The 23735-nt window shown below is 44.5% G+C and overlaps 1 protein-coding gene across 1 annotated transcript in view; it reads right to left on the bottom strand.

Moving 5' to 3' along the window:
* The window catches only part of akap6 (A kinase (PRKA) anchor protein 6), a 156325-nt gene that overhangs the window by 4597 nt on the left and 127993 nt on the right, over positions 1–23735 (bottom strand). The window contains 2 exon segments of the mRNA XM_051868342.1: positions 1023–4034; positions 6237–6452. Coding sequence (XP_051724302.1) covers positions 1023–4034; positions 6237–6452 — 3228 coding nt within the window.

The raw sequence follows: 23735 nt of genomic DNA, 5'->3' as shown, positions 1-23735 counted from the left end.
AACCCCCCAGAGCCATGTGGAGTACACGTTTATGATGGATGGATGTGGATGGATGCAGTTTCTTCAGCTTCATACTCGTTGGTATCGCTTCACTGCCATTATAAAGCTCGGATGCGTCAGGATATTTATTAATATCTCCGATTGTGTTCATCAGAAAGAAGAAAGTCATATACACCTAGGATGGCTTGAGAGTGAGTAAAGCTTGGGGTAATTTTCATTTGAAAGTGAACTAATCCTTTAATTAAAATAAGAGAAAATATTCGAACATTAAAAAATGATCACCCTCAATATTACTGTTTAATCCATTTGCATTTGTTGTTATATTGCTTTTTTGGCACTATTCACATTGTATGCGTCTAAGCTGCAAATTTGAGAGAAAAAAAGACAGAGAGAAAGATACTACAAATAGACAGAGCAGAAAGAACTGTGAACAGGCTGAGGTAGATTGAAAAGATGAAGATTGTAATAGTTCTCTTTCTGTTTTCATATAAAACCATCCAGCTATTTTTATGAAATCAAAATGTCCTTATGAGTAAAACATTGAAATTCAATTGATGACTTAAGTAAAATTAATTCTGTGTTTTCAGTCTCAATGATTAGCTGGAAAGTAGGAACTTAATTTGCCTGATATAAGGTCAAACATAGGATTTGCAGACAGAGTTGAAACCAAGCAGGGAGAAGTTTGCATATGAAATAGAAAACTACTTAAAAAGAACACAAATAGATGCTAATTCAGTCATGAAATTAAGTAATGATCCTCGCCGCATTCTTGCTTATGAATCATAATATAATCTGACTGATTATGATTATTCTGTTCTGTAGACCTTAAAATTTTAAATCTACGCCTGCAAATCCTTCTTCCATTAGCACTTCAGGGGAAAAGCGCAGGGGAGGGGTGAGAAGGGGGTGAGAGAATGAATAAAAATCCCCTCTTAAATATTTAGTCAATGAGATGAATTCAGCAGAAACGCACACCGCTCTCATTACAAGCAGATAGAGCACGGTGTAATGTCGAAACACACCTGTTTATGAGTCGACTTGGCTTCCTGTAGAGAGCGGCGCCCTTTCCCGACGTTCTTCTGTTTCATCAACTGTGAAGCAGGAGCCCTTTCATCACTATCAGTCTTCCTTATCAGCGGACAGTTAATTTTGGGATTAATATAAAGGCTGCCATCCTCTTTTAAAGGATTTGTAGTGGAGCAAGAGACTCTTATCTTAGTCATTACAGGGGAAATATTGGATTCAAGCATTTTAGTATCTGCAAAACATTCAACAGTATCTATCGGGGTTTCACATGGTAAAGGATTAAGATAAGGCGCCTCATTATGGCACTCTGACTGGCTACCAGCTACACTTCCTTGAGAAATACCATGTGCTTTTTGGTATTCATCGCAACCCGATGAAGGTGCTGGGCTCAGGAGACCGAGGGGCTCTATTAGTTTGCCGCTGTGTCTCGTGGGCCGTTTGCTAATGGACATGCTGTAACAGAGAGGAGGACCCAGGTACACTTCCTCCGTGCAGGCCTCAAAGAGCGGCTCTTCATCACGGATATCTGGCGTGCTCGAAAGGATTGGGGTGCTGCTCTTGTCCTCCACACAGGTGCTGACCTCTCCACAGTCGCTATCATGCGAGGACAGCGACAGATAGGAGTAGAAGTCGCCCTTCCGCAAATGAATATGCCGATGGGAGTGCTCGAGGACCTTCTCTCTGATCTGAGAGACAGACGTTGGGCTACAAACCTCCGTCAGCTGCTCTTTGGTCTTCAGGGCCACAGATGTCATGTCAATGATCTCCATCACAAAGTCATGGACATTGTCACTCTTGGCCTCTTCAGACATGAAAGCAGGGTGACTGCAGCTATCTGAACAGCTTTCTTGATGGTTCTCATGGACGTCATTCAGAAAGGCAGCAAGCTGTTTCTGTTGGCTGTGAGCGTGTGCGGCTAACCCTGAGCACTCTTCTATGGGAGAGATGGTGGGGGAGAGACGGCGGGAATTGTGACAGGGCAGCTCACCTTTTAACTGTCCTTCCAGGGAGCTCTGTTCGCATGAGGATGGAGAGGTGGCGGTCAGCATTTTGCTTTTGACGTCATTGATAGCATCCACCACATAAGAGCCTTTAAATGATTCCCCTTTCTTGGTTAGCAGACTTCCCTCTTCCCTTAGCAGCTCATCGTCTTCGTCCTTCCCTTTGATGTGAGCGCTCTCGACATTGCCGTTTTCCATGTCATCCACAAAGCGGCTGATATAGCTTCTGGTGGCATCCCGACGGTTGCCGTCCACCTCCTGTTGCTTGAGGCTCTCGTTTTTAGCATTAGTGTTGGCTTCCAAGATTTTCAGCGCAGACTGGCTGAGAAATTGCCGATCGTTAGTAGTCTTAATGGGTGACAGGATGTCTCTAGACAGGGTGCCACACTGCAGTTCATCCACTAGATCTGCCTCATTTTTCTCTCTACTCTGAGATTTAGGCTTTATCCAGCTTTGAAACTCACCCTTTATATAATCCAACCCAAGAGCGAAAGAACCTTCAATGTATTCTTCCTCTGAGGTTACACTAGAGTCATCGTCTTTAATACCAAGCTCCTCTTCGGTGAGCGTCAGAGTGGAGCTGGAGAGAAGATCGCTGTCTTCCTCGTCGTCAGTACAGGCTGAAGTGCAGGAAACGTTGACAACCATACTGATGCTCGCATCAGTCTCGTCGGTTTGTTGCTGGCTGCGGCAATGTTTACGGAAGGATGCATTAGATTCAGCAGCATCGCAGCGGTTCATTTGCACGGCTAGGTCCTCGGATGCCACAGATGAGTCCTCGGTGCAGCTCAGCTCTGTCAGGGAGGCTGCCGAGCTCTCGTTAATGGAGGAGGGAGCGCCAGCTGAGCATGACCCACGCCACAGCGAGCTGCTCTGGAGCGTTACGTCAGAGACGCTACGTGTCATCTTCAGAGCAAGAGGACTTTGGATGTTCTCGAGGCGTTTCAGAAGTTCCAGAGTTCTTCTGCTGAGTTCCCCAGTGGGCTCCACAGTCGATTCAATGTCCCTCAGACTTTCCTTACTACCCGCCTCCTCTGTGTTCTTACATGGAGCAAGCCAACTTTCCAGGGAAGTGCTACGAGTTAGTGTCTCTTTGCTTGATGGGAATAACTCTCCTACTGCATAAAGGGAGTCAAGGGAAGACCCTTGGGAGAGCTGTGCAAACTCCTTTTGAAGCTTTCGTTGTGTAGTCGCCCTTTCGTCATCTCTGCTCATATTGAGATTTTTCTCATTAGCCTCTTGGCTTTGTCCAAGGCCATTGGCAAGGATATTCACTGACTCCTTGTGGTGTTTCTTCCTGCTTTCTCCACCATTTTCTCTTTTCTTTTTCATGATATGCCATCTCTGGTCCCTCTTCCCAATGGTAATGCTGTTACCATATTCTGCACACTTGTTGGCACGCTCCAAAACTCTGTCTATGTCTTCATCTGAGACTCTTTCTCCATTGAGTGAATCTTCTCTCGTAGGAGGGGTAAGAGTAACACAAACTTTTGGATCATCACTCTGGAACAGCAGGCAAATATCAGAGTTACCTGTGGTCTCAGTGTCCCCTTCACTAACTATCCCACTTTCGCTCTCCGACCTCTTGGCTGAATCCGATAGCAGCTCATGCTTCCCCTTCAACAGGTCCCCCAAGATATCAGGTAGGGATTCAGCTGAGGAGAAGGAGGAATCCATGCTCAGGCTCTTCAACAGTGACGGTTGGACTTTGGATGAAGATGATTTGTGATCATATTGGGGTTGTTGGTAGAGTTCAACATTATGCAGACTGTACACCTGATAAACACAGGAAGATGAGGCATTCGACTCTTCATTTGGGCATGATTCAGTGAGATTCAAAGGCTCTTTTGGGGAATTAAGGTGTGATTTAGATCCAGGGTTTTGCTCATCTTCACAGTCCTGTGTCTCCAGATTGCAGATGGTCATGTCCATCTCATCCCACTCCCAAGAGTCTTCCGTCAGCCCATGGAGGTCTATAAGCGAAGGCTCAATGAGGTTCCCGGGGACCTGTAGGAGGGGAAAAAAATGTCAGGGGCAAAGAAATTCTCAACTGGACTTTTAATCACATCAAATGCAAAGTTAATCTGGAAAAAATACATTTTTGCTTAGATATGGGCATACAGTGCAGGACATAATTACACAAATTGCTTTGCTTCTTGTTCAAGCAGGAAGAGTCTATTTATATGATCCTCTTTATCTCATTAATCTAATAAACTGGCAAATCTAACACTTGCTTTGTATGTCATATATCCCATAAAATGAATTTTTATTTGATTTCTGTTTATTCTCTTTCTGCTGATGAGGAAAATACTAATGCACAAGCTTGGATTGCTAGTGCATGATAAAAACCCTCAACTGTGAGAACAATCAATCAGTCTAATCAAATAAAAATAATTTCAATAAGCTGCCTCAGCTAACATTTGTACCCCGATTGCAGCACATAACATTTTAATCAGATAGACTAATTATAATCTTTAGCTACGCCATTACAAAAGTCATTTAGCCATTTTGTAGAAACTTAAACAAGACAGTCCAGTATGACCTTAGAATTTTGTCTGAATGTCTCTGCTACTCTATTCAACTTGAAGGTAAAATCATGTAATAACTTGACTTGTCAATTAAAGCTCTTTTGAAACATTTTTTCCTTTTAACAGTTGCTCTTTCACTGGTTTACCACTCCCTTCAGAGTAGGTAAAAGTTAAGTTAAAAACCATTGTCTCTTTTGTTGACCTTCGAACAGAATTCTTGATATTCTGGAAAAAAAGAGATCCTGATAAAAATGAAAGCATAACGACTGGATTTTTTTTTCAGACAAGCCTTGTTGTGAGCAAGGCCTCCTAAAGCATTCAACAGTCAGCTATTTCATCATCTCACAAAGTGTACTGTATTCACAAAAACAAACTCTCCCTATTATTTTTCTTTTCCTTTATTCTGCAGCCGCAAAAAAGTGAAATTGCACTTCAGCCCCGCAAGGTCAAGCTGAGCGAGGGGCGAGTAATTTGTCTTCCCTGTGTAAGTGAGTGGACGTTCACAAACAGGTTGCTGGGCTTTTCTGTGTGAAGCACGCAGCCTCCCCAGAGCCCTGCTGCTGCCATGCAGGAATGCACAACATCTACATGACAAAAGGCGAAGTCTAGCCCTTGGCCCACTCCCCTGTTTAACACGCACTGTAACGGTCCCACACATACAATAAGAGACTAGTTAAGGGTTCCGTTTTCAGGATGGGAAGTCTTTTTATACTGCAGTGAACACGGTATGCGCACATGTTATGTGCTTTAAGAGACTACTTCCTCCCTTTCAGTGCAGGATAGGGACACAAGATCAAGTTATTTCATTGCTATGGGTTACTCAATGTACATTAAGAACAGTCAGTTATTTCTGGCAGCATTTGTAATCGATTGAGTTCACAGTACAGTGGGTATCTAGGGAGCGCATCTAGCCACTGTCCCCTTACTTGGTGTATTCAAGAATAATATGTGGCCACTTTCCCTGCCTTATATATCATTCTTATTGCACTGTTACAGCAGTGCTGCACTATATTATTGGTACTAGCGTATTTATGCTTAACAAATTGTCTTGGACAGTTTTCTTTAACCAGAGCAACATACAGTATAAGGGGATCTGCAAAGAGCCGATTCCATAGGGTTGAATAAATTACATATCAGAATGTTGAATTATAATGGTTGCATTAGGAACCAGAGGTAATATGAACAAATTTTAACATCTCCTTATTGACAAAATATTTAAACGGACTGTCAAAAATAAAGAAAGTTTTATACAAAATACTGCAAAATAAGCATATTTACATCATGATGGATGCACAGTTGCTGAATTAAACATCTAACATAGTAAGGTCATGTAACAGCAACATTGCATACTACGGTTTATCAATGCATACTATTTACATACTGAGATAAACTCACAAAACAGTTATTGCACCTTTTTTTAGCGTTATGGAAAACAGGTAGTAAACATAATTAGATGCTAAATAATGCAAACGTAGCATACAACTACTTTTTAAAAATAATATAAAGTAAACAGAACATAGTATGCAGTAAACAGTACGCTAGTATGCCACTCCACCGCAAACACAAACCGTCCATAGCGTGGATCTCAGACAGCACTACCTTGGCATGCACCACCCTGTTTATATTCACAATACATACGTTATCTTGTTTACTTGTAACTGTAGTGTAAAGCATATGTGACCTGGTCTCTGCCCAGGGAGCGTTTCAGTCTGGTCTGCCACTGAAGGACCTGCATGACGATGGCCTCCCAACGTCTCACCAGGTTGACCTGCAGCAGCTGCAGCGACTGGCGCTCTGCCTCTGAGCTCTGCTGTTCAGGCCCATCCAGCAGTCTCTGACAGAGCCTCAGCACGGAGGAAATGCCCTTCCGTCTGCCCCGCACCTCCATACACAGAGCCTGCAGAGACAGGAGCAGGACAGTCTTCTCAAACACTCATAGATTGTGTTAGTAAACAGGGTTAAACATCCCTGTCATCAGGTTAAGGGCAGGGTTCAGATGTTAATGCCAGAGAGATTTACGAAAGAACAGGAAGCACAACACAACTCTAAAAGCCTAACTTTGAAACTGAGCTTTTAAACTGATAATTTAAAGAGTTTAAAACTACACTCAAGTAAGCCATTTGAAAAAGAAGTTAGCTATACAGGAAGTCACAATGTAGCTAACCACACTGAAGCTAGTTAAAGGGATAGTTCACCCAAAAATTTAAATTCTGTCATCATTTACTCACCCTCAAGTAGTTCCAAGCCTGTATGATTTTCTTTGTTCTGCTGATCTCACCCCCCATTGACTACCATAGTATTTATTTTTCCTACTATGGTAGTCTATAGGGGGCAAGATCTGCTCAATTACTGACATTATTCCAAATATCTTCTTTTGTGTTCAGCAGAACAAAGAAATTCATACAGGCTTGGAACCACTTGAGGGTGAGTAAATGATGACAGAATTTTCATTTTTGGGTGAACTATCCCTTTAAGGGAGCAATAGGCTTTAGTTGTACAAATATAAGATTATATAAATTAATTAAGAGTAATTATCTGGCATAAAAACACTGATATAATTTACAGTAAAAGCATAAACATATATAACATAGTCAACATATATATATATATAAATGCATACAAAAAACAAAAATAAAAAGCTGTATTAAAAAAAATAAAAAATAAATAAAAACACCATAATTAATTGAAATTAATACAAAAAACATTGATAAAAGCTGTATAAAAATGCTAGAAAATATTAAAATAATAATAATAATAAAATGACATAAATGCTGTGCATGGACTTCAGGGAGCACTTGATTCATCTGATAACTAAAAATGAATCAGTGATTATTTTTTGTAGCTGGTCTGGACATGAACTGTCCAAATGAAAGAATTCACTAAAATTAATCAGATTTGTTCGAACTAATGATGCAGAAGTTACATTTTTAATGTTACTGAATATTTAAAATGTTGCTCAAAGACTTCTGGGGATACTACTGAGTGATGATTTGTTTTTTTTTTAAATGAACCATCCGAACAAACTGATTCAAATGAAATGAATCGCTAAAATGAATCAGTCTTCCCAAAGTTACTTGAGAAATGGAAAGATCCTTTCTAGAAAAGTGTGTTTATTCTTGTGTATTATTTATACACAATACAAAGGGACAGAAATATAGTGACAGTAGCTACGGTCTACTAAAAAAGACTTTTAAAGTCCCCCAGTGGACAGTTTCAAACCCGCGGTTTGAAATCACTGGTGTTTCTGACGTCACAAACTACACTGTAACCAATCATGTTAACGTATCGGCGGGCTTTAGCATATCATTAACTGACTGTGCAAGAGTCTCAAAAGAAGGTTATCCCGGTATATTTTTCTGTTGATATGAAAAATCGGGTAGATTTAGCAATATGGCGGATGTATGATGTATATTACAATGTTATGATGAACTATATGCCTTTCTCCACTGATGTTCTGAGTTGTTCAAAGCGTTTCTAAGGATACTGATTGTTAGAAGACAGCTACCTGACTCGCGAACGGGAACATGGTTTGTGTAACACATTATTAGCTGTTTGATAACATAGTCAAGCAAAACGCTGTGTTATGTGTCCGACGTTGTAAAAAGCGATACCATTGTGCAGCGTTTACCTCAGTAAGTTGACCGAGTGGATGTCGTCTAAGCTTGTGCGAGTGAGTGGAGGCGGGGCTAATTATCATATTCATAGATCCATGTATATTAAATGAGGTAAGTGTGTAGAGTTACATTCAAGCTATTTTAAGGCATTAAGAATTTTTTTCCAAAGGAAAAAACGTTTAAATATGTAATTTTGGTGATTAAAGATGAGTTTTAAAGGATAAAATTATTGACTACAGGGGGACTTTAATGAACTATTCTCCAACATTTGCCACAACTACAACATGGGGTTTATTGCTAGTCATGCATGTGAACTCACTGCACCTCAGAACCACTCAGAGTTTTCGTGGCATGAATGAACATAGTGAATGAAGAGAGAGAGACAGATAGAATGACACTGAGAGAGAAAAAGAGACTCCCATGCGCTTGATGAGGTCTCCACAACAATTCAGCCTGTCAGGAGCATGTAAATCACATCCCCCTCTCCCTATAAACACGACAGAATTAAATATTTAAAGGCCAAAGCTGCACTCCCATGCTTCAGTGTCCAGCTATGACACTTGTTTAATGAAACCGCCAGAGCTTATAGACGACCACGCCGGTGCAGACACCCCATGTGCACGTTTTGGAACGGTTGCAAGCATTCTGATGGTCTCTCACCTGCACCAAAACCCCTTTTACATATGCAGCAGCAGCTTTGCGAAGAGACGGTGCTACTCCATGTGTGGTATGGGACGAAAACATTCAGAGAACAATTTATGCAAATCCCGCCAGCCCCGAAAAGCACCGCCTTACATTTTCTGTACATTTTTCAATAAATATTAAACACCATTACATTTCACCATTACATTTAAATTGGATTTTATTTTTCCTGGAGTGCTTCGCTCCTCTGTTTTAGCATATTTCCCTCTCCCGTGTCTTTTTAACAGGTAATGAGACTGTAAAATGCTATGGCAGTGTGCTGGAGAGGAGGCCGAGGAGCGAACATGCTGATAGAGTTATCATGCCCAAGAGTTGTAACTTTGACAGATAGAAACGTGTGAGGTGATGAAAAACTGACAGTCAAATGGACACTTTTTTTTTAATGGTGTACGGTGTCTGGGAGATGTAGTGCCCTGGTTTCTTAAAGACATGTAAACATTTTATATTAAAAAAAGCTTGTTGTTGTTTAACGTTTTCTCAGTCAAACACATGACTTCTTCAGCCTCTAATATCAGATTTAGATACATGCCTACAGAACATGTGACGCATTCTGCCCACAAAAAAAAAAAAAAAAAAAAAACAACTAACAAACAAACATGTATCAAATAGATGGTTTTATTTGGCAACTATATATTTTAGCAAGAATTCACCACACGTTAATAGACTAGAGTAAGAATTTTGTCTTATTCTCCAGCCAAAACATCTAAAAAATTGTTAAAACAAGATTTTTACTTAAGAAGCAGCACTGAATAAGATATTAAGACTTGTTTTCATAGATTGCCTCTTTAATATAAGTGTATTTTTTCTTACTGCACTGGGAGATGTTTATTACTTTGGTAACACTTTAGTATGGGGAACACATTCACTATTAACTATGACTTTTGCCTCAATAAACTCTTAATTTACTGCTTATTAATAGTTAGTAAGGTAGTTGTTGTAGCATTTAAGTTTAGTTATGGTTTAAGTTTTAGTTATTCAGTTAAATATATGCGCTGCAGGATTCAGGGTGAAGCGTGATGCTTCAATTATTTACATGCGTGCAGGTTACGAGTTTGGTCCAGCGGCTCAGAGCGGCTCTGTTCACAGTAAATGCTGCTCCACACAAACTCAGTCTCTGCATGTACTGTTTGTTTGGGTTTCCAAACAAACAAATAATGTGCATTTGGGAATGCATAATGTCTGACGCACTTTGTGTTTCTTAGTGAAGAGTTGCACTGCTATCATCTCAGCAGCCCTTTTAACAAACACCATCTTCAGCATATGCTGTAAGTTTGGGTTGCTTATAAAGTTCATGTGGGAATGCAACAAGCGCAATTTCAACAGATTTGTAATGTAAATCATTTAAACCTAAGCCAACACAGGAGAATAAATACATCAATATGTTTCTAAATATGTGAACCGTTGTTCGTCGTGATTTTAAAATAAAACCCTCGCTCTGAGTTTGCATGCTTTGATGTCCACATGTTCTTGCTCAAGAAATTACAGTGGTTGTAGCATTTCTATAGTAAAGAAGTGCCCAAATATTAAAGATTAAGTGGATATTTGAATTAAATGTTGTTTGGCCAATATTAAACATGGATTGATCAGGCTGTAAAGTGTAAAAACTACAATCACCAGGCCGTTGGCCATTGGTAATAGGCCAATTACTCGATTACCAAAATAATCGTTAGTGACAGCCCTACTTGCCTGTCAGTCAGAAGGTTTTCAGTCTAAGTGAGCATTCCTTCAACAGAATAAGTAGCAACATGTACCACACCTGAATCCAATAGAGTCCAACAGGCTACCACTGAGTCCTTAACTTACTGTAACGTCACCCTTCAGATATGTCAATAAAATACAGATGACTATGTTCAATCGATACCACAGTTCCCCTCAGATTAAATAGCACAAAACGTAGCACTGCATGTATACCACATTGACATCCAAAAACAATAGAAATATGACACTGTTTCTCTATTACTGGTTCCCATAAACTGATTGAGTTTTATTGAGGAAGAAGAACAGTGCAGTATAGTGCGCCAATGTTTGCTAAAAAGCTTTTTCAAACACACGGAGCAGTGAGTAGGCTGTTTTTCCTCCAGTATGTGAGTCCACACAATGTCTCCATTTCAGACCCACAAACCAGCACTGAGACTGAAACGCTGGCAGGGGGCCAGCGGGCTCTGGTGCCTCAGTCAGATATCAAAACACTGAAAGAGGTAGACAGAGAGAGACATAACAGCATATTGTGAAAGAAAAAAAATCACAAATGAAAAGTATCTCGATTGTTTCTCCTAGACTGCAGTGAGGCAAAATCAGACCCCAGTTTCAGAACAGATTTTGTCTCAAATTGTGTAAGTCCATATGAACGCAAACATTTCTTATTAAATTCTCTCAAGATCGAACAATCTGAGCTGCTATGCACATTAAAACACGTTAAAAATCTAAACCCTTAGTTTAAACACTGCTTGGCTACTTTAAATAGGCCAACAATTAGACTAATGAACTACATTAACTGCAGCATTACTGCAATAGACCCTTTTCACATTTCTGGGTTTCTCAGAAGCGGAAGTCGTCATAGTTGGGTGAAATTCTATAGTGGTGAATGAGAGAATACATTAAATATATTTTTTGTGTTTCCATGTGCTCAAATAGCAAAAGAAAAACTCCACAATAGTGTTTTCACAACTCAAAAAGAGAGGAAAAAAAAAAAGAGCGATTGATAACGGCAGTCAGAAGAGAGGAAGATGTCATTTTTATTGTCACTCCCATAGCCGCTGTAATAGAAACACCCTCACAGCAGCGTTAACTAGTTTTTTGTCATATGATGCAAAGATAATATAATAATAAGTATAGTGTTATAAATGTACATACGTTTTTAAAAAAAATGAAAATATAAAAAACTTTGCAGGATTTACAATATTGATGACCGTTAAAATGCGTCATCACAGTCTGTGAAAAGGTTCTATTAACACAAACTAAAATGGAAACTAAATGAGAATCATAAATTGGATAAGCAATTACTAAACTAAAATATTATAATTAACTATAGTTTGATTAATTACTATAAATAATAAATTTTTAGTAATTTTAGCCTTTAATATAGTATTAAACATTACTCCCAATCTTCATTAACTATAAAAATGTCACCAGACAGCAATAACACTATACTGTGAAGACAAACTGAACTATACCAATTAGCACATGAAGTTCGGCAGCCTAAAAAGTAAATCCTAAAGCTGAAATAAAAATTAAATAAACTGAAGCTAAAAAAAAAAAAAAAATTATGAAAATACTAAAACTAAACAATGACAGAGTGAAAAACAAATGAAATCAAAACAACTGAAAAAGCAAATAAAGATTAAAAAAAAAAAAAAACTATTAACAATTCAAAACTGTGATAACCCTAATTTATAAGACTACTATCAATTAAAGTTAACTATTTATAGTTTAAGGACGTTTAAGGATGTCCACTTCACGCTGTGCTTCAGAACTGAGCAATAAAATGGTCTGTGGGGAGTATTTTTTGTGAAACTAAACATGTATAGCCTCCCTTCAGTTGTCCATCCACTGTAAGAACAGACAAGATCATGGGCGGATCATCTATCAGGTGCTTTTTAATAAAGCTATCAGAGGATCAGCCGTCTCACAACGTGCTTAGGCGCTCACACAATCTTCAGAACGGCGGTATGACTATTCTCTCTCGTCTCACTCCCCTGGCTGTTATCGTGTGGCTAAATCCATCTGGTGTACAGTATTAATCTACAGGTCTCTCACTATCAGAGTCTGTAATCACACCTGAGGCGGAGAGCCGAGCCGTGAAGATGCATGTGTATTACACAGACCTCCCAAGAGTGTTCCTCCAAAAAACTGCTTATCTCTTTATTCAGCACAAAATGAGAACAGACCGTGCCTCCATCCAGACGCAGCCTAAAGCCTTTAAACTCCAATTCCCCATCTTTCCCTCCCACTTAATTTCATTAAAATCTAAGCCTTATGATATTCTGACATTTTTTTTTTTTTTGGTGCGCAGTGCGACTTAAGCGCGAGAAGAGTTTAAATGACGCGTGCACCGGCTCTGACGTGCTTTCCGGAGGATTAAAAAAAAGCCAGACGACAGGCTCTGCTCTTTCGGTTTCGGGGGTATTTGTTTCTCGTTCTCCGCCGGGAAAACGAGCGCACACTTCATTTCGCTCTTTACAGCCGCTGCAATTTTAACATTTTCAATTAATCTCGGTGAGATTGAGTAGCGGAGCCCCAAATCCCCTACAGTGACGGCAAGGACACGGGAACGGAGCTCTGACAGTGACCCAGTGGATATTCAATCAATTACCATTAATTAGAAATCTCTGATTAATTCTATTTGTTGATTAAGTCAATTAAAACCACAAGCACTTGTTATCGCAAATGAGTATAATGAATTCATGTTGGCCATTTGTTCCCAGACACGTCCCCTCGGCTCGGGCCGGCTCGAGTTTCATCAACGCCTGTCAGTCGAGGCCTCGATCCCTACGTGCTAATAGAGAGAAATAGTACCGCAGTGAGTGGATAGACAATAAAAGCAAACTTAACCAACCTTCAAGCAAGACAAAATTCGATGTCAGCAGACTGACGCTAGTCATATTATACAGGAAAAAAGATCACGATGAAGGATCCTGTTTTGCATTCTGCTTGACGTGTTCGTTATTTCAAATACGTCTAAATTAACCGAGACTGAAATGCATTGGTTTGAGTCGGGCTGTCAGTGACCTTCCATAAAGCTTGTCGTTAAAGGATGCTTATTTTTAATTATTTTTCCCTTTAAGACAAAAAAAACTGACAGTGTTTTCAAAATGAGACTAATGTGTTACGAACGGCAGACGTCCTCTTTACCGCGCTAAAGCAAACAAATGGCAGCAAAGTGATAACACTGCCATCAATGGGGACATTTTCTCATTAGCGCCTGTAAATGAAAGCAAGCGGCATGGATGTATAATGAAAAATACGACTCCATGCATCTGTGTGTGTGTGCGGCCAGTCGATTGTGTGTGTAATGAACAGGCCTGTCACCTGTCTGCTCCCTATTACTCGTTGATGAGACACTAACTCTGCGTTTGGCGCTCTCGCGAGCCCGTCCCAGAACTGACTTAATGCGGTTAGCACTTGCCAAAGAACAGGAGTTCCTTATTCCTAATCATGGAGAAAGTATTGATATTATATCTGCGCCGTCACATTCAATCAGCCAGACGGGACCCGGAGGATGAGGCCCCGGGGCCCCACGCTGCGGCGAGCTGATCAAAGGTGCCGGGCAGACGTGGAGATGGACTCTGACTCGAATGCTGCCGCAGATATTCAGTCTGGCTTCCATTTAGTCTAATTCTCCTGTGAAATTCCTTTAATAGGAACGTGGTTTGGAGTTGGAGGTGTTTTTGAAAGGGCTCCCGGCGCTGCTCACTGAAAAAGACAATAATAGCTGAGGCAAAGAAGAAGATCTAGTACGGTTATTAGTGGTGTTTCCACCATCGAGTATCACTATTACTATGGCTCAATACTCGAGGTTAGCGACCCTAAAAAAGACATCAACATATAAATCCCACACAGTTTATGCTACAGTTATGAATAATACATTAAATCGTGTGATTTTTTAAGACAATTTTTCTAAGCAATTAGATGATTTTCACCTCAGTGTCAAACAACATAACATTCTAAACATAAAAATACACTCACAATGTTGACTAAAAAAGTCAATTTTTAACTATTTACTGGATTGAATTAACTTCACTAGGTTATTAATTTTTATTACTTTCAAGTTTTGTGTAAAATACTTAATACATTGAAATAAGGATATCTGTAATAAACATACAATATAACGAGATCCTATAAGATCCTATAAGAAAGAACTTATATTTATAGAGATAACAAATCTGCAGACTTCCAGCTCAGGATACAATGAATTCTGTAAGTAAAAGGATTGTTAACTAATGGCGAAAGTTGGCATGCGGATCCCGTCATCTCTCCTCTCCCTGACAGGAAATGTCCAACCCTCGGGTTTTAATATCAAGAAGGCACACTATTAAAGGGAAGACAGTTATTAATGAAAGAAGTGAAATTGGCAGCCAACTACTCTGAACCGTCTGACCAGTGAAGGTTAAGATACAATAGAGTCTAATTTTAGAGGACTCCACTCCCCCTAGCAAGTAAAGAACTTAATGCTTTTTATTCAGTGGAAGATAGACATTTTTATGATGACATTTTAAAGGGTGACCATACCTGTTACTCATAACGAAGTGTCTCACTATCTCTCCCTTTACACATATTTAAGCCTTTTATTGGCATCAGGAATCTACGCTGAACAGACACATTCCAGAAGCTCCAGCCGAGAGGCACTACATAAAGATTTTATTCTGAGTTACACAGACAGATCATAGATAAACTCTTAAACTGCCAAACTGATGTTCAATTAAAATGCAATAATCTGGGATGAATGTATCAAAATCACTAAATGCTGAGTTTCTGATGCAATCTAAAACCCTTGACCCTTTCCGAAATAGTAAACAACTATCATCACGCACAAATATCATGTCAGTGTGTAAGATTACAGCAGTCAACCACAAAAAAGAACCATACAATACTAACAGCCTCTTAACTACGGTAAAATAGCTGTTGCACAACCTTGAGTGGGTTACTAGTTTACACTATAATATGATAAAAATACAGAGCGCCTATAGGTTATAAATATAAGTCCACAAAAACTTCAATATGTGCTCAAAAAACAGTTGCTGATACTGTTTCATTTATATATATCAACAGTAGTTTTCAGATGAAAATGCAGTTTTTATTTTATTATTTTTAAAATGTATTTAATGCATTATTTTTTTAATTATTTTTTTTATATTTAGAGATAATTAAATAAATAAATGCAAAAATAATATTAATAATTAAATTTTTTATTATTATTATAATATCAATTTTATTATTATATATACATTTTATACACATTTTATTATTATTATTATTAATTAAAATTATTATTATAGGAAAACTAGATTTGTACATTTTCCAATCAATTCTCAAACTATAAAATCAAATCTCTGTCTACATTTTCACATTAAATATAGTTTTCATTCACAAAACTATGCCAGACTACAGAAGTAAAACAGGCTGCAAATGCCATTTCATGCTGCTCTTAAGTAAAGCGCACTTTAAGTTTGGCTGCACTGTGGACAGAGACGAGAACGGTGTTGTTTCAGTGCTGCAATGAGATGTAGAGAGGTGTAGATCTCAGCTCTCCCGCTGATGCCTTTCAAGTGCTCTGTGATCATGCCAAGTCACGCCAGTCAGCCAATTCACGCTTCAAAAGCAGACGAAAAAAAATCTGATCCATGTAATCATTCTCCTTTCTCATTCTTTCCATGTGGTGCAATGGTAAAGTCCAAATAAATCGGACTTACCAATATTTCAGATCATTGTATTACTATTTTCTCTGGACTTTCCCTGAGAAATCAATGTAAGCCTTTTTGGCTGCATGTCATTTGATCAAAAGAGAAAGCAAGCCTTCTTTCCCCCTCCTGATCATTTAGCCCTGTGTATATTTAAAGCTTTTCCTCACTTATGTTTGTCACTCAGCAGGTGGATGCAATCAGCTCTGCTACCTGTGTTTTGACACGTCTTGATTAATACTCCAAGCTGTTTCTCAGGATTTTAACTCGAATAATTATTTCGTATAGATTTTCAGTCAGGGGATTTGATGTGTGCTTTTTGCCCTGTATTTATTAAAGAAGCACAGCTCATGCGAAGCATGTTATTTTTAGAGAGTGGTTCTCTCCTGCGCAGTTTGACTAAGCAGTTTTATTTCCGTGTATATGCTAAGCACCCAGACTACTTGACATGATGCCGTCATGTACTCTAGTTTAAGTGTGCATTATGGTTTAGTGAAAGCCGCTCTGAAAAAGCAAAGTCTCAGCAATGCTCTAATGCTGGCTAATGAACAACTGTAGGTGTACAGGTGTTAGGCTAGTTACTAATAAGTAGTGCTCAACCAATATAGGTTTTTGGATGGATGATGCCCATTTCTAAAATGCCATGGTAAAATGTGTGGTAAATGGTAAAACTGAGCTGAGAGAACTACTCTCTTTTTGAAAAGCAGTGTCAAAGTATCCAAAATATGTAATAATTGAAAATGCAAGTGATAGGATGCGTAAACGTTTGTAAATTATTATAAATTAGGGAAATACAAATCTGAAAACTAAAGCTTTCTGCATGTCCAGTTCCCTTTCAGTCGGTCACGTTCGACGTACGTCAGTAGTGACCGACGAATTGGGATATCGCTAGAGAGCCCTATCAGCTTCGAGTGAACTACAACAGGCCAATGGAGTTGGCGTGCGATATTTGCATAATGCGCACCGCCCCCGCCAGGTGGTATAAATAGGGGAGCAGATGCAATCGCACTCTGTCTTTCGCTTCGGAGCCATCTAGTGTGTTTCCAGCTTTCAGACTTCAGTGAATTCTTCAAGCTAAAAAAAAAAGGAAAATTTCTTTTTCTTGTGTTGGTGCAACGGCACTCCAGCGAGGTCGCGAGCTTCCCGAGGAGCCTGAGCTTAAAGCTCTCAACTGCTGTTTTTACAGCATTCAATTTCCATTTCCCAGCATTGTGGTCTGTTGCGATTTGGGCCGGTTCCTCCGTTGTGTTCGGGGAGTGGTGTACCCGAACACATCGTGACACTCCCTGTGTGTTTCAGCACAAGAGAGCTGAATTTTTCCCCTCCTAAAAGAGCTTCACAGACGAACCCTGCGTCTTTTTCAAGATGTCATTTCGTCTGTGCGTTACTGGATGCGGTCGTTCATTGGTCCCCGCTGACGGCCACAATCGCTGCATCACGTGCCTGGGCGTTCAGCACGCTGAAGCAGCTTTTGTGGATAGTTCATGTTCTCACTGTGGGAACATGACTATTGCAGTGTTGAGATCGAGACTCTCGTTCCTTGGTTCTCAGGGAGCGGGGGTCCCCTCCCCTATGCCCCGTGCCGCCGTTTTCTCTGGCTTCGGCCGGGGTGACGGTGCGCCGGCGTGTAGGCAGGGTGATCTGAGGATCACGGTCAGGGCTTCCCCGCCGAGCTCCGCTCCGCGGGCCCCTGTCCCCTCTACCTCACTGCAACCGGTGGTGTTGCCGATTGAGCGTGCTGGTCCCTCTACGGAGCGACCAGCCGTTTCTTTCGGAGCACCGGCGGATGACTGCATGTCGATCGCGGCATCGGAAGGTGAGCAAGAGTCCTCGGGAGATGAAGACTCGGCTGCGTTACCTCCCTCCGGGACCGTAGCGTTGTCCGAGCCTGATCCTGAGTTGACGGCTATGCTTTCCCGGGCTGCCGAGAAGGTCGGGCTCGTCTGGAACCCTCCACCGTGTCCCGAACCTTCTCGGCTCGATGATTGGTACCTCGGGGCGGCCCGCGCTGGTCCCCAGCGCCCCGCCCCGATGCCATTCTTCCCGGAGGTGCATGATGAGGTGACCAGGTCCTGGCGGACGCCCTATAGCGTTCGTGCGAGACCTGGTCCCTCGTCCGCCTTCACCAACCTGGATGGCGGGGAGGCTAGGGGATATACGCGGATTCCCCCAGTCGAGAGGTCTGTTGCGATGCAACTGTGTCCAACGGCCTCTGGCTGGCGCGGTGAGCCGCGTCTCCCATCCCGGGCCTGTAAATTCTCGTCAGGCTTGACAGAGAAAGCTTACAGAGCCTGCGGACAGGCTGCCTCTGCCTTGCATGCCATGGCCCTTTTGCAAGTTCATCAGGCAAAAGCGTTGATGGAAATGCCCCAGGGAGGTCTTGACCAGCAGCTGCTTGGGGAGCTGCGTGCCGCCACGGACCTCGCCCTCCGGGCGACTAAGGTGACGGCACGTTCTGTTGGTCAGGCGATGGCCACGCTTGTGGTCCAGCAACGCCACCTTTGGCTGACCCTTGCTGATATGAGGGATACCGACAAATATCGGTTCCTGGACTCCCCCATATCACAGGTCGGCCTTTTCGGCGACGCGGTAGAGAGCTTCGCCCAGCAGTTCTCTGCCGCCCAGAAGCAGGCTGAGGCTATCAAACACGTCCTGCCCCGGCGGTCCGCTGCTGCCTCCACCCCGCCGCCGGCAGCTCAACCTCAGCCCGCTCGTCGCCGAGGGCGCCCGCCTGCGTCGTCCTCCGCCCCTGCTAAGTTGGCAAAGCAGCAGCCTACACCAGCCAAACAGCAGGGTGCCGGTCGCGGACGCGGCGCCCAGCCCGCTCAGGCCAAGCCAGGTGGCAAGAGGTCGAGGAAGACGCGACCCTGAGACGGGCGACCTGGAGGGGAAGGTTCCTGCTCTTCGGGAGAGGACTCCATCGTCTCTCCCACCCCCGGAGGAGGGCCGGGGGGAATTTGTGAAATTGTCTGTCCCGCCGCTGGCTCTCCGGAGTCCAGCGGTACCCACTTCATCACAAAAAGAGCAGTTTCCCAATCCTCCAGGTCACAAGAGACTGTGGCTGTCAGCGCGCGAGGCTCCGCCTTGCCACTCGCAGCCCACTCTCACTTCGCCAGCAGGTCCCAGTGTGATGGTCGAGGCCGCCCCCCAGCCGTCTCCCATTCACACTGTCACCTCGCAGAGTCTGACCCCACTTCGGGCCGCTGCGCCGTCCGAGTCGGGTTCCAGCACTCTGCTTCGCTGCCCCACCCCCGGTGCGTCTGTGGTGCCTTTGGTCCCGCTGGCTCGGTGTCTGGAAGCCTGGATAGCGCTCCCCAGCCCGTCCCGCTGGCTCATTCGCACTATCAGACTCGGCTATGCGATTCAGTTCGCCCGGCGTCCCCCGGTCTTCAGGGGTGTCCACTACACTCAGGTGTCCCTGGACAATGCACCTGTTCTCCGGGCGGAGATTGCTGTCCTCCTGGCGAAGGATGCAATCGAGCCGGTCCCTCCAGCCGATATGAAGTCAGGGTTCTACAGCCCCTACTTCATTGTACCAAAGAAGGGCGGTGGGCTACGGCCAATCCTGGATCTGCGTGTCCTGAACCGGTCCCTTCACAGGCTGCCGTTCAAGATGCTTACGCAGAAGCGCATTTTCGAATGCGTCCGTCCCCAGGATTGGTTTGCAGCGATCGACCTGAAGGACGCGTACTTTCATGTCTCGATTCTGCCTCGTCACAGACCCTTCCTACGGTTTGCGTTCGAGGGTCAGGCATATCAGTACAAAGTCCTACCCTTCGGGCTGGCCCTGTCGCCCCGCGTCTTCACGAAGGTTGCGGAGGCGGCCATTGTTCCGCTCAAGGAACAGGGCGTTCGCATCCTCAACTACCTCGACGACTGGCTCATCCTGGCCAGCTCGCGGGAGCAGTTGTGCGAACACAGGGACATGGTGTTAGCTCACCTCAGTCGGTTGGGTCTTCGGGTCAACTGGGACAAGAGCAAACTCTCCCCCGGGCAGAGGATCTCTTATCTCGGTATGGAACTGGATTCGGTCGCCCGGACTGCGCGCCTCACCGAGGAGCGCGTCCAGTCAGTGTTGACCTGCCTGAGTACGCTCAAGCGCAGGACAGCGGCCCCACTGAAACTCTTTCAGAGGCTCCTGGGGCATATGGCATCCGCAGCCGCAGTCACGCCGCTCGGATTGCTTCATATGAGGCCGCTTCAACACTGGCTCCGCGGCCGGATCCCGAGATGGGCGTGGCAGCGCGGTACGTTCCGTGTTCCCGTGACACCGAACTGCCGTCGCACCCTCACCAAGTGGTCGGACCCTTCGTTCCTGCGGGCTGGAGTTCCCCTCGAACAAGTGTCCAGGCATGCTGTGGTCCACACAGATGCCTCTGCCACAGGGTGGGGGGCCACGTACAACGGGCATGCAGCGTCGGGTCTGTGGACGGGGCCCCAACTGCATTGGCATATCAATTGCCTCGAGTTGCTAGCAGTACGTCTTGCACTGGGCCGCTTCCAGGAGCTGTTGACAGACAAGCACGTACTGGTCCGCTCGGACAGCACTGCGGCCGTTGCGTACATCAACCATCAGGGTGGTCTACGCTCCCGCCGTATGTCGCAACTCGCCCGCCATCTCTTGCTATGGAGTCAGAAGCATCTGAGGTCGCTTCGTGCCATTCACGTCCCAGGCGTGCTCAACCGTGCAGCCGACGAGCTCTCACGGCAGCCTCCGCTTCCGGGCGAATGGCGGCTCCATCCCCAGGTGGTCCAGCTGATCTGGCAGCGCTTCGGCGAGGCACAGATAGATCTGTTCGCCTCCCCGGAGACTGCCCACTGCCAGTTGTTCTATTCCCTGACCGGCGGCACGCTCGGCACGGATGCCCTGGCAATCAGCTGGCCCCGGGGCCTACGCAAATATGCGTTTCCCCCAGTGAGCCTTCTCGCACAGCTCCTGTGCAAAGTCAGGGAGGACGAGGAGCAGGTCTTGTTAGTGGCTCCATATTGGCCCACTCGGACCTGGTTCTCGGACCTCACGCTCCTCGCGACAGCACCTCCCTGGCCCATTCCTCTGAGGAAGGACCTCCTGACTCAGAGACGGGGCACCCTCTGGCACCCGCGTCCCGACCTGTGGAAACTCCATGTGTGGTCCCTGGACGGGACGCGGAGGTTCTGAGTGATCTCCCGCAAGCGGTCGCAGACACCATCACTTCCGCTAGAGCTCCTTCTACGAGGAACCTCTATGCGCTGAAGTGGAACCTATTCGTCGAATGGTGTTCCTCTCAACCAGAGCGAGAGGACCCCCGATCATGTTCGGTCAGAACCGTGCTTTCCTTTCTGCAAGAGGGCCTGGAGCGAAGGCTGTCTCCCTCCACCCTCAAGGTGTATGTTGCCGCTGTCGCCGCACATCACTATGCAGTTGATGGTAAGTCGCTAGGGAAGCACGATCTGATCGTCAGGTTCTTGAGGGGGGCGAGGAGACTAATCCTCCCTGGCCCCCCTCTGTACCCTCTTGGGATCTGACCCTGGTTCTTACATCTCTCCGGGGTCGTCCCTTCGAGCCTTTGCAATCAGTCGAGTTAAAAGTACTGTCCTAAAGACCGTCCTCCTGGTTGCATTGGCCTCGCTCAAGAGGGTAGGGGACCTGCACGCATTTTCGGTTGACGAATCGTGCCTGGAATTCGGGCCCGGTGACTCTCACGTTATCCTGAGACCCCGGCCTGGATATGTGCCCAAGGTTCCTACCACTCCCTTTCGAGATCAGGTAGTGAACCTGCAAGCGCTGCCTTCGGAGGAGGCAGACCCAGCCCTAGCTTTGCTCTCTCCCGTCCACGCTCTGCGCCTGTACGTGGACAGAACGCGAAGCTTTAGGACCTCAGATCAGCTCTTTGTCTGTTACGGAGGCCAGCAGAAGGGAAAGGCTGTCTCCAAGCAGAGGATGGCCCACTGGATAGTGGACGCCATCGCCCTGGCGTATGAGTCCCAGGGCGTGCCTTGCCCGCTCAGGTTGAGAGCCCACTTCACCAGAGGAGTGGCCTCTTCCTGGGCGCTGGCGCACGGCTCCTCGCTGACAGATATCTGTAGAGCTGCGGGCTGGGCGACACCTAACACGTTCGCTAGATTCTATAGCCTTCGTGTAGAACCGGTATCTTCCCGTGTACTCGCTTCCACCAGCCGGTAGACGCGAAGAGCCCGTTCTAGTGTCGGCTTGCAATGCCACTCCCGCCCCCTGGGCCGGATACGTGCATCCTTTTTACTCCAGTCGAGTTCCCCGCTTAGCGAACCCTGTCGAGTTCCTCCGCCTCCCCCTTCGGCTCGGACATTGCGGAGTGTCTGATGCCAGGCCAAACCTCCGTCACCGACGTTGACGTTTGGCTGGGTTCCACATGTCGTGACCCCTCCACGTGAGCGGTCCCATGTGTGTATTTGTCCACGGTCAACTCCCTACGGCGAGCCCGTGTCTTCCCTAGCAGAGCCAGCTCTGCTGTCACCTGTCAGATGAGTCTCCCCCCTACCCAGGTGGAGCCATCCCAGGGACTCCATATGCGTACTGCCCACGGCCAGTCCATATGTGTACTCTCCACGTAAATTCCTCCCCTACAGGTGGGTAGTGGTCTCCGCAGCGTCCCCTACGGGTTCGCTTCCCCAGTGTAGTCTAGTTTACTTAGTGGGTATATCGGAACAGCAGTAGACTCTCTCGGCGTAAGCTCGCCCCCTTCCCCGTCCCACTGGTGCGCCGGGTGGCTAGAGCTTGCGCTGGGCACTGGAAGGGGTTCATACTGTGGCGCTTTATTTGGGATCCCAATTCGTCGGTCACTACTGACGTACGTCGAACGTGACCGACTGAAAGGGAACGTCTCGGTTACGTATGTAACCCTCGTTCCCTGAAGGAGGGAACGGAGACGTACGTCCCGTCGCCACAGTTGCTGTACCCTCGCTGTAGTGCGGACTAGATTGTCTCCTCAGCGAAAAACAGAGTGCGATTGCATCTGCTCCCCTATTTATACCACCTGGCGGGGGCGGTGCGCATTATGCAAATATCGCACGCCAACTCCATTGGCCTGTTGTAGTTCACTCGAAGCTGATAGGGCTCTCTAGCGATATCCCAATTCGTCGGTCACTACTGACGTACGTCTCCGTTCCCTCCTTCAGGGAACGAGGGTTACATACGTAACCGAGACGATTCCATGTGGGCTGGACATGTAAATGTAATATTATAATATGAATAACCTAATTCAACCCTTAATCTGAATATATATATACTGTATATATATATATATATATATATATATATACCCTTGATTAAATTCAACAAACAAATAATTTTACATAGTATGTGTACTACATAGTATTTCCTCTATAACTTTAGGTATACTTTATACTGCTCTGACCATTCTTGCCGTCAATCAATTAAAAAGTTAACCAACTAATCACATTTCATTTAAAACATAACTAACAGTGTTTACATTAATGCTCGCCAAAACC

The sequence above is a fragment of the Ctenopharyngodon idella genome, chromosome 17 (genome assembly GCF_019924925.1).
Source record: "Ctenopharyngodon idella isolate HZGC_01 chromosome 17, HZGC01, whole genome shotgun sequence".
Classification (NCBI taxonomy): Eukaryota; Metazoa; Chordata; class Actinopteri; order Cypriniformes; family Xenocyprididae; genus Ctenopharyngodon; species Ctenopharyngodon idella.
This window is presented reverse-complemented; position numbering and strand designations above follow the sequence as displayed.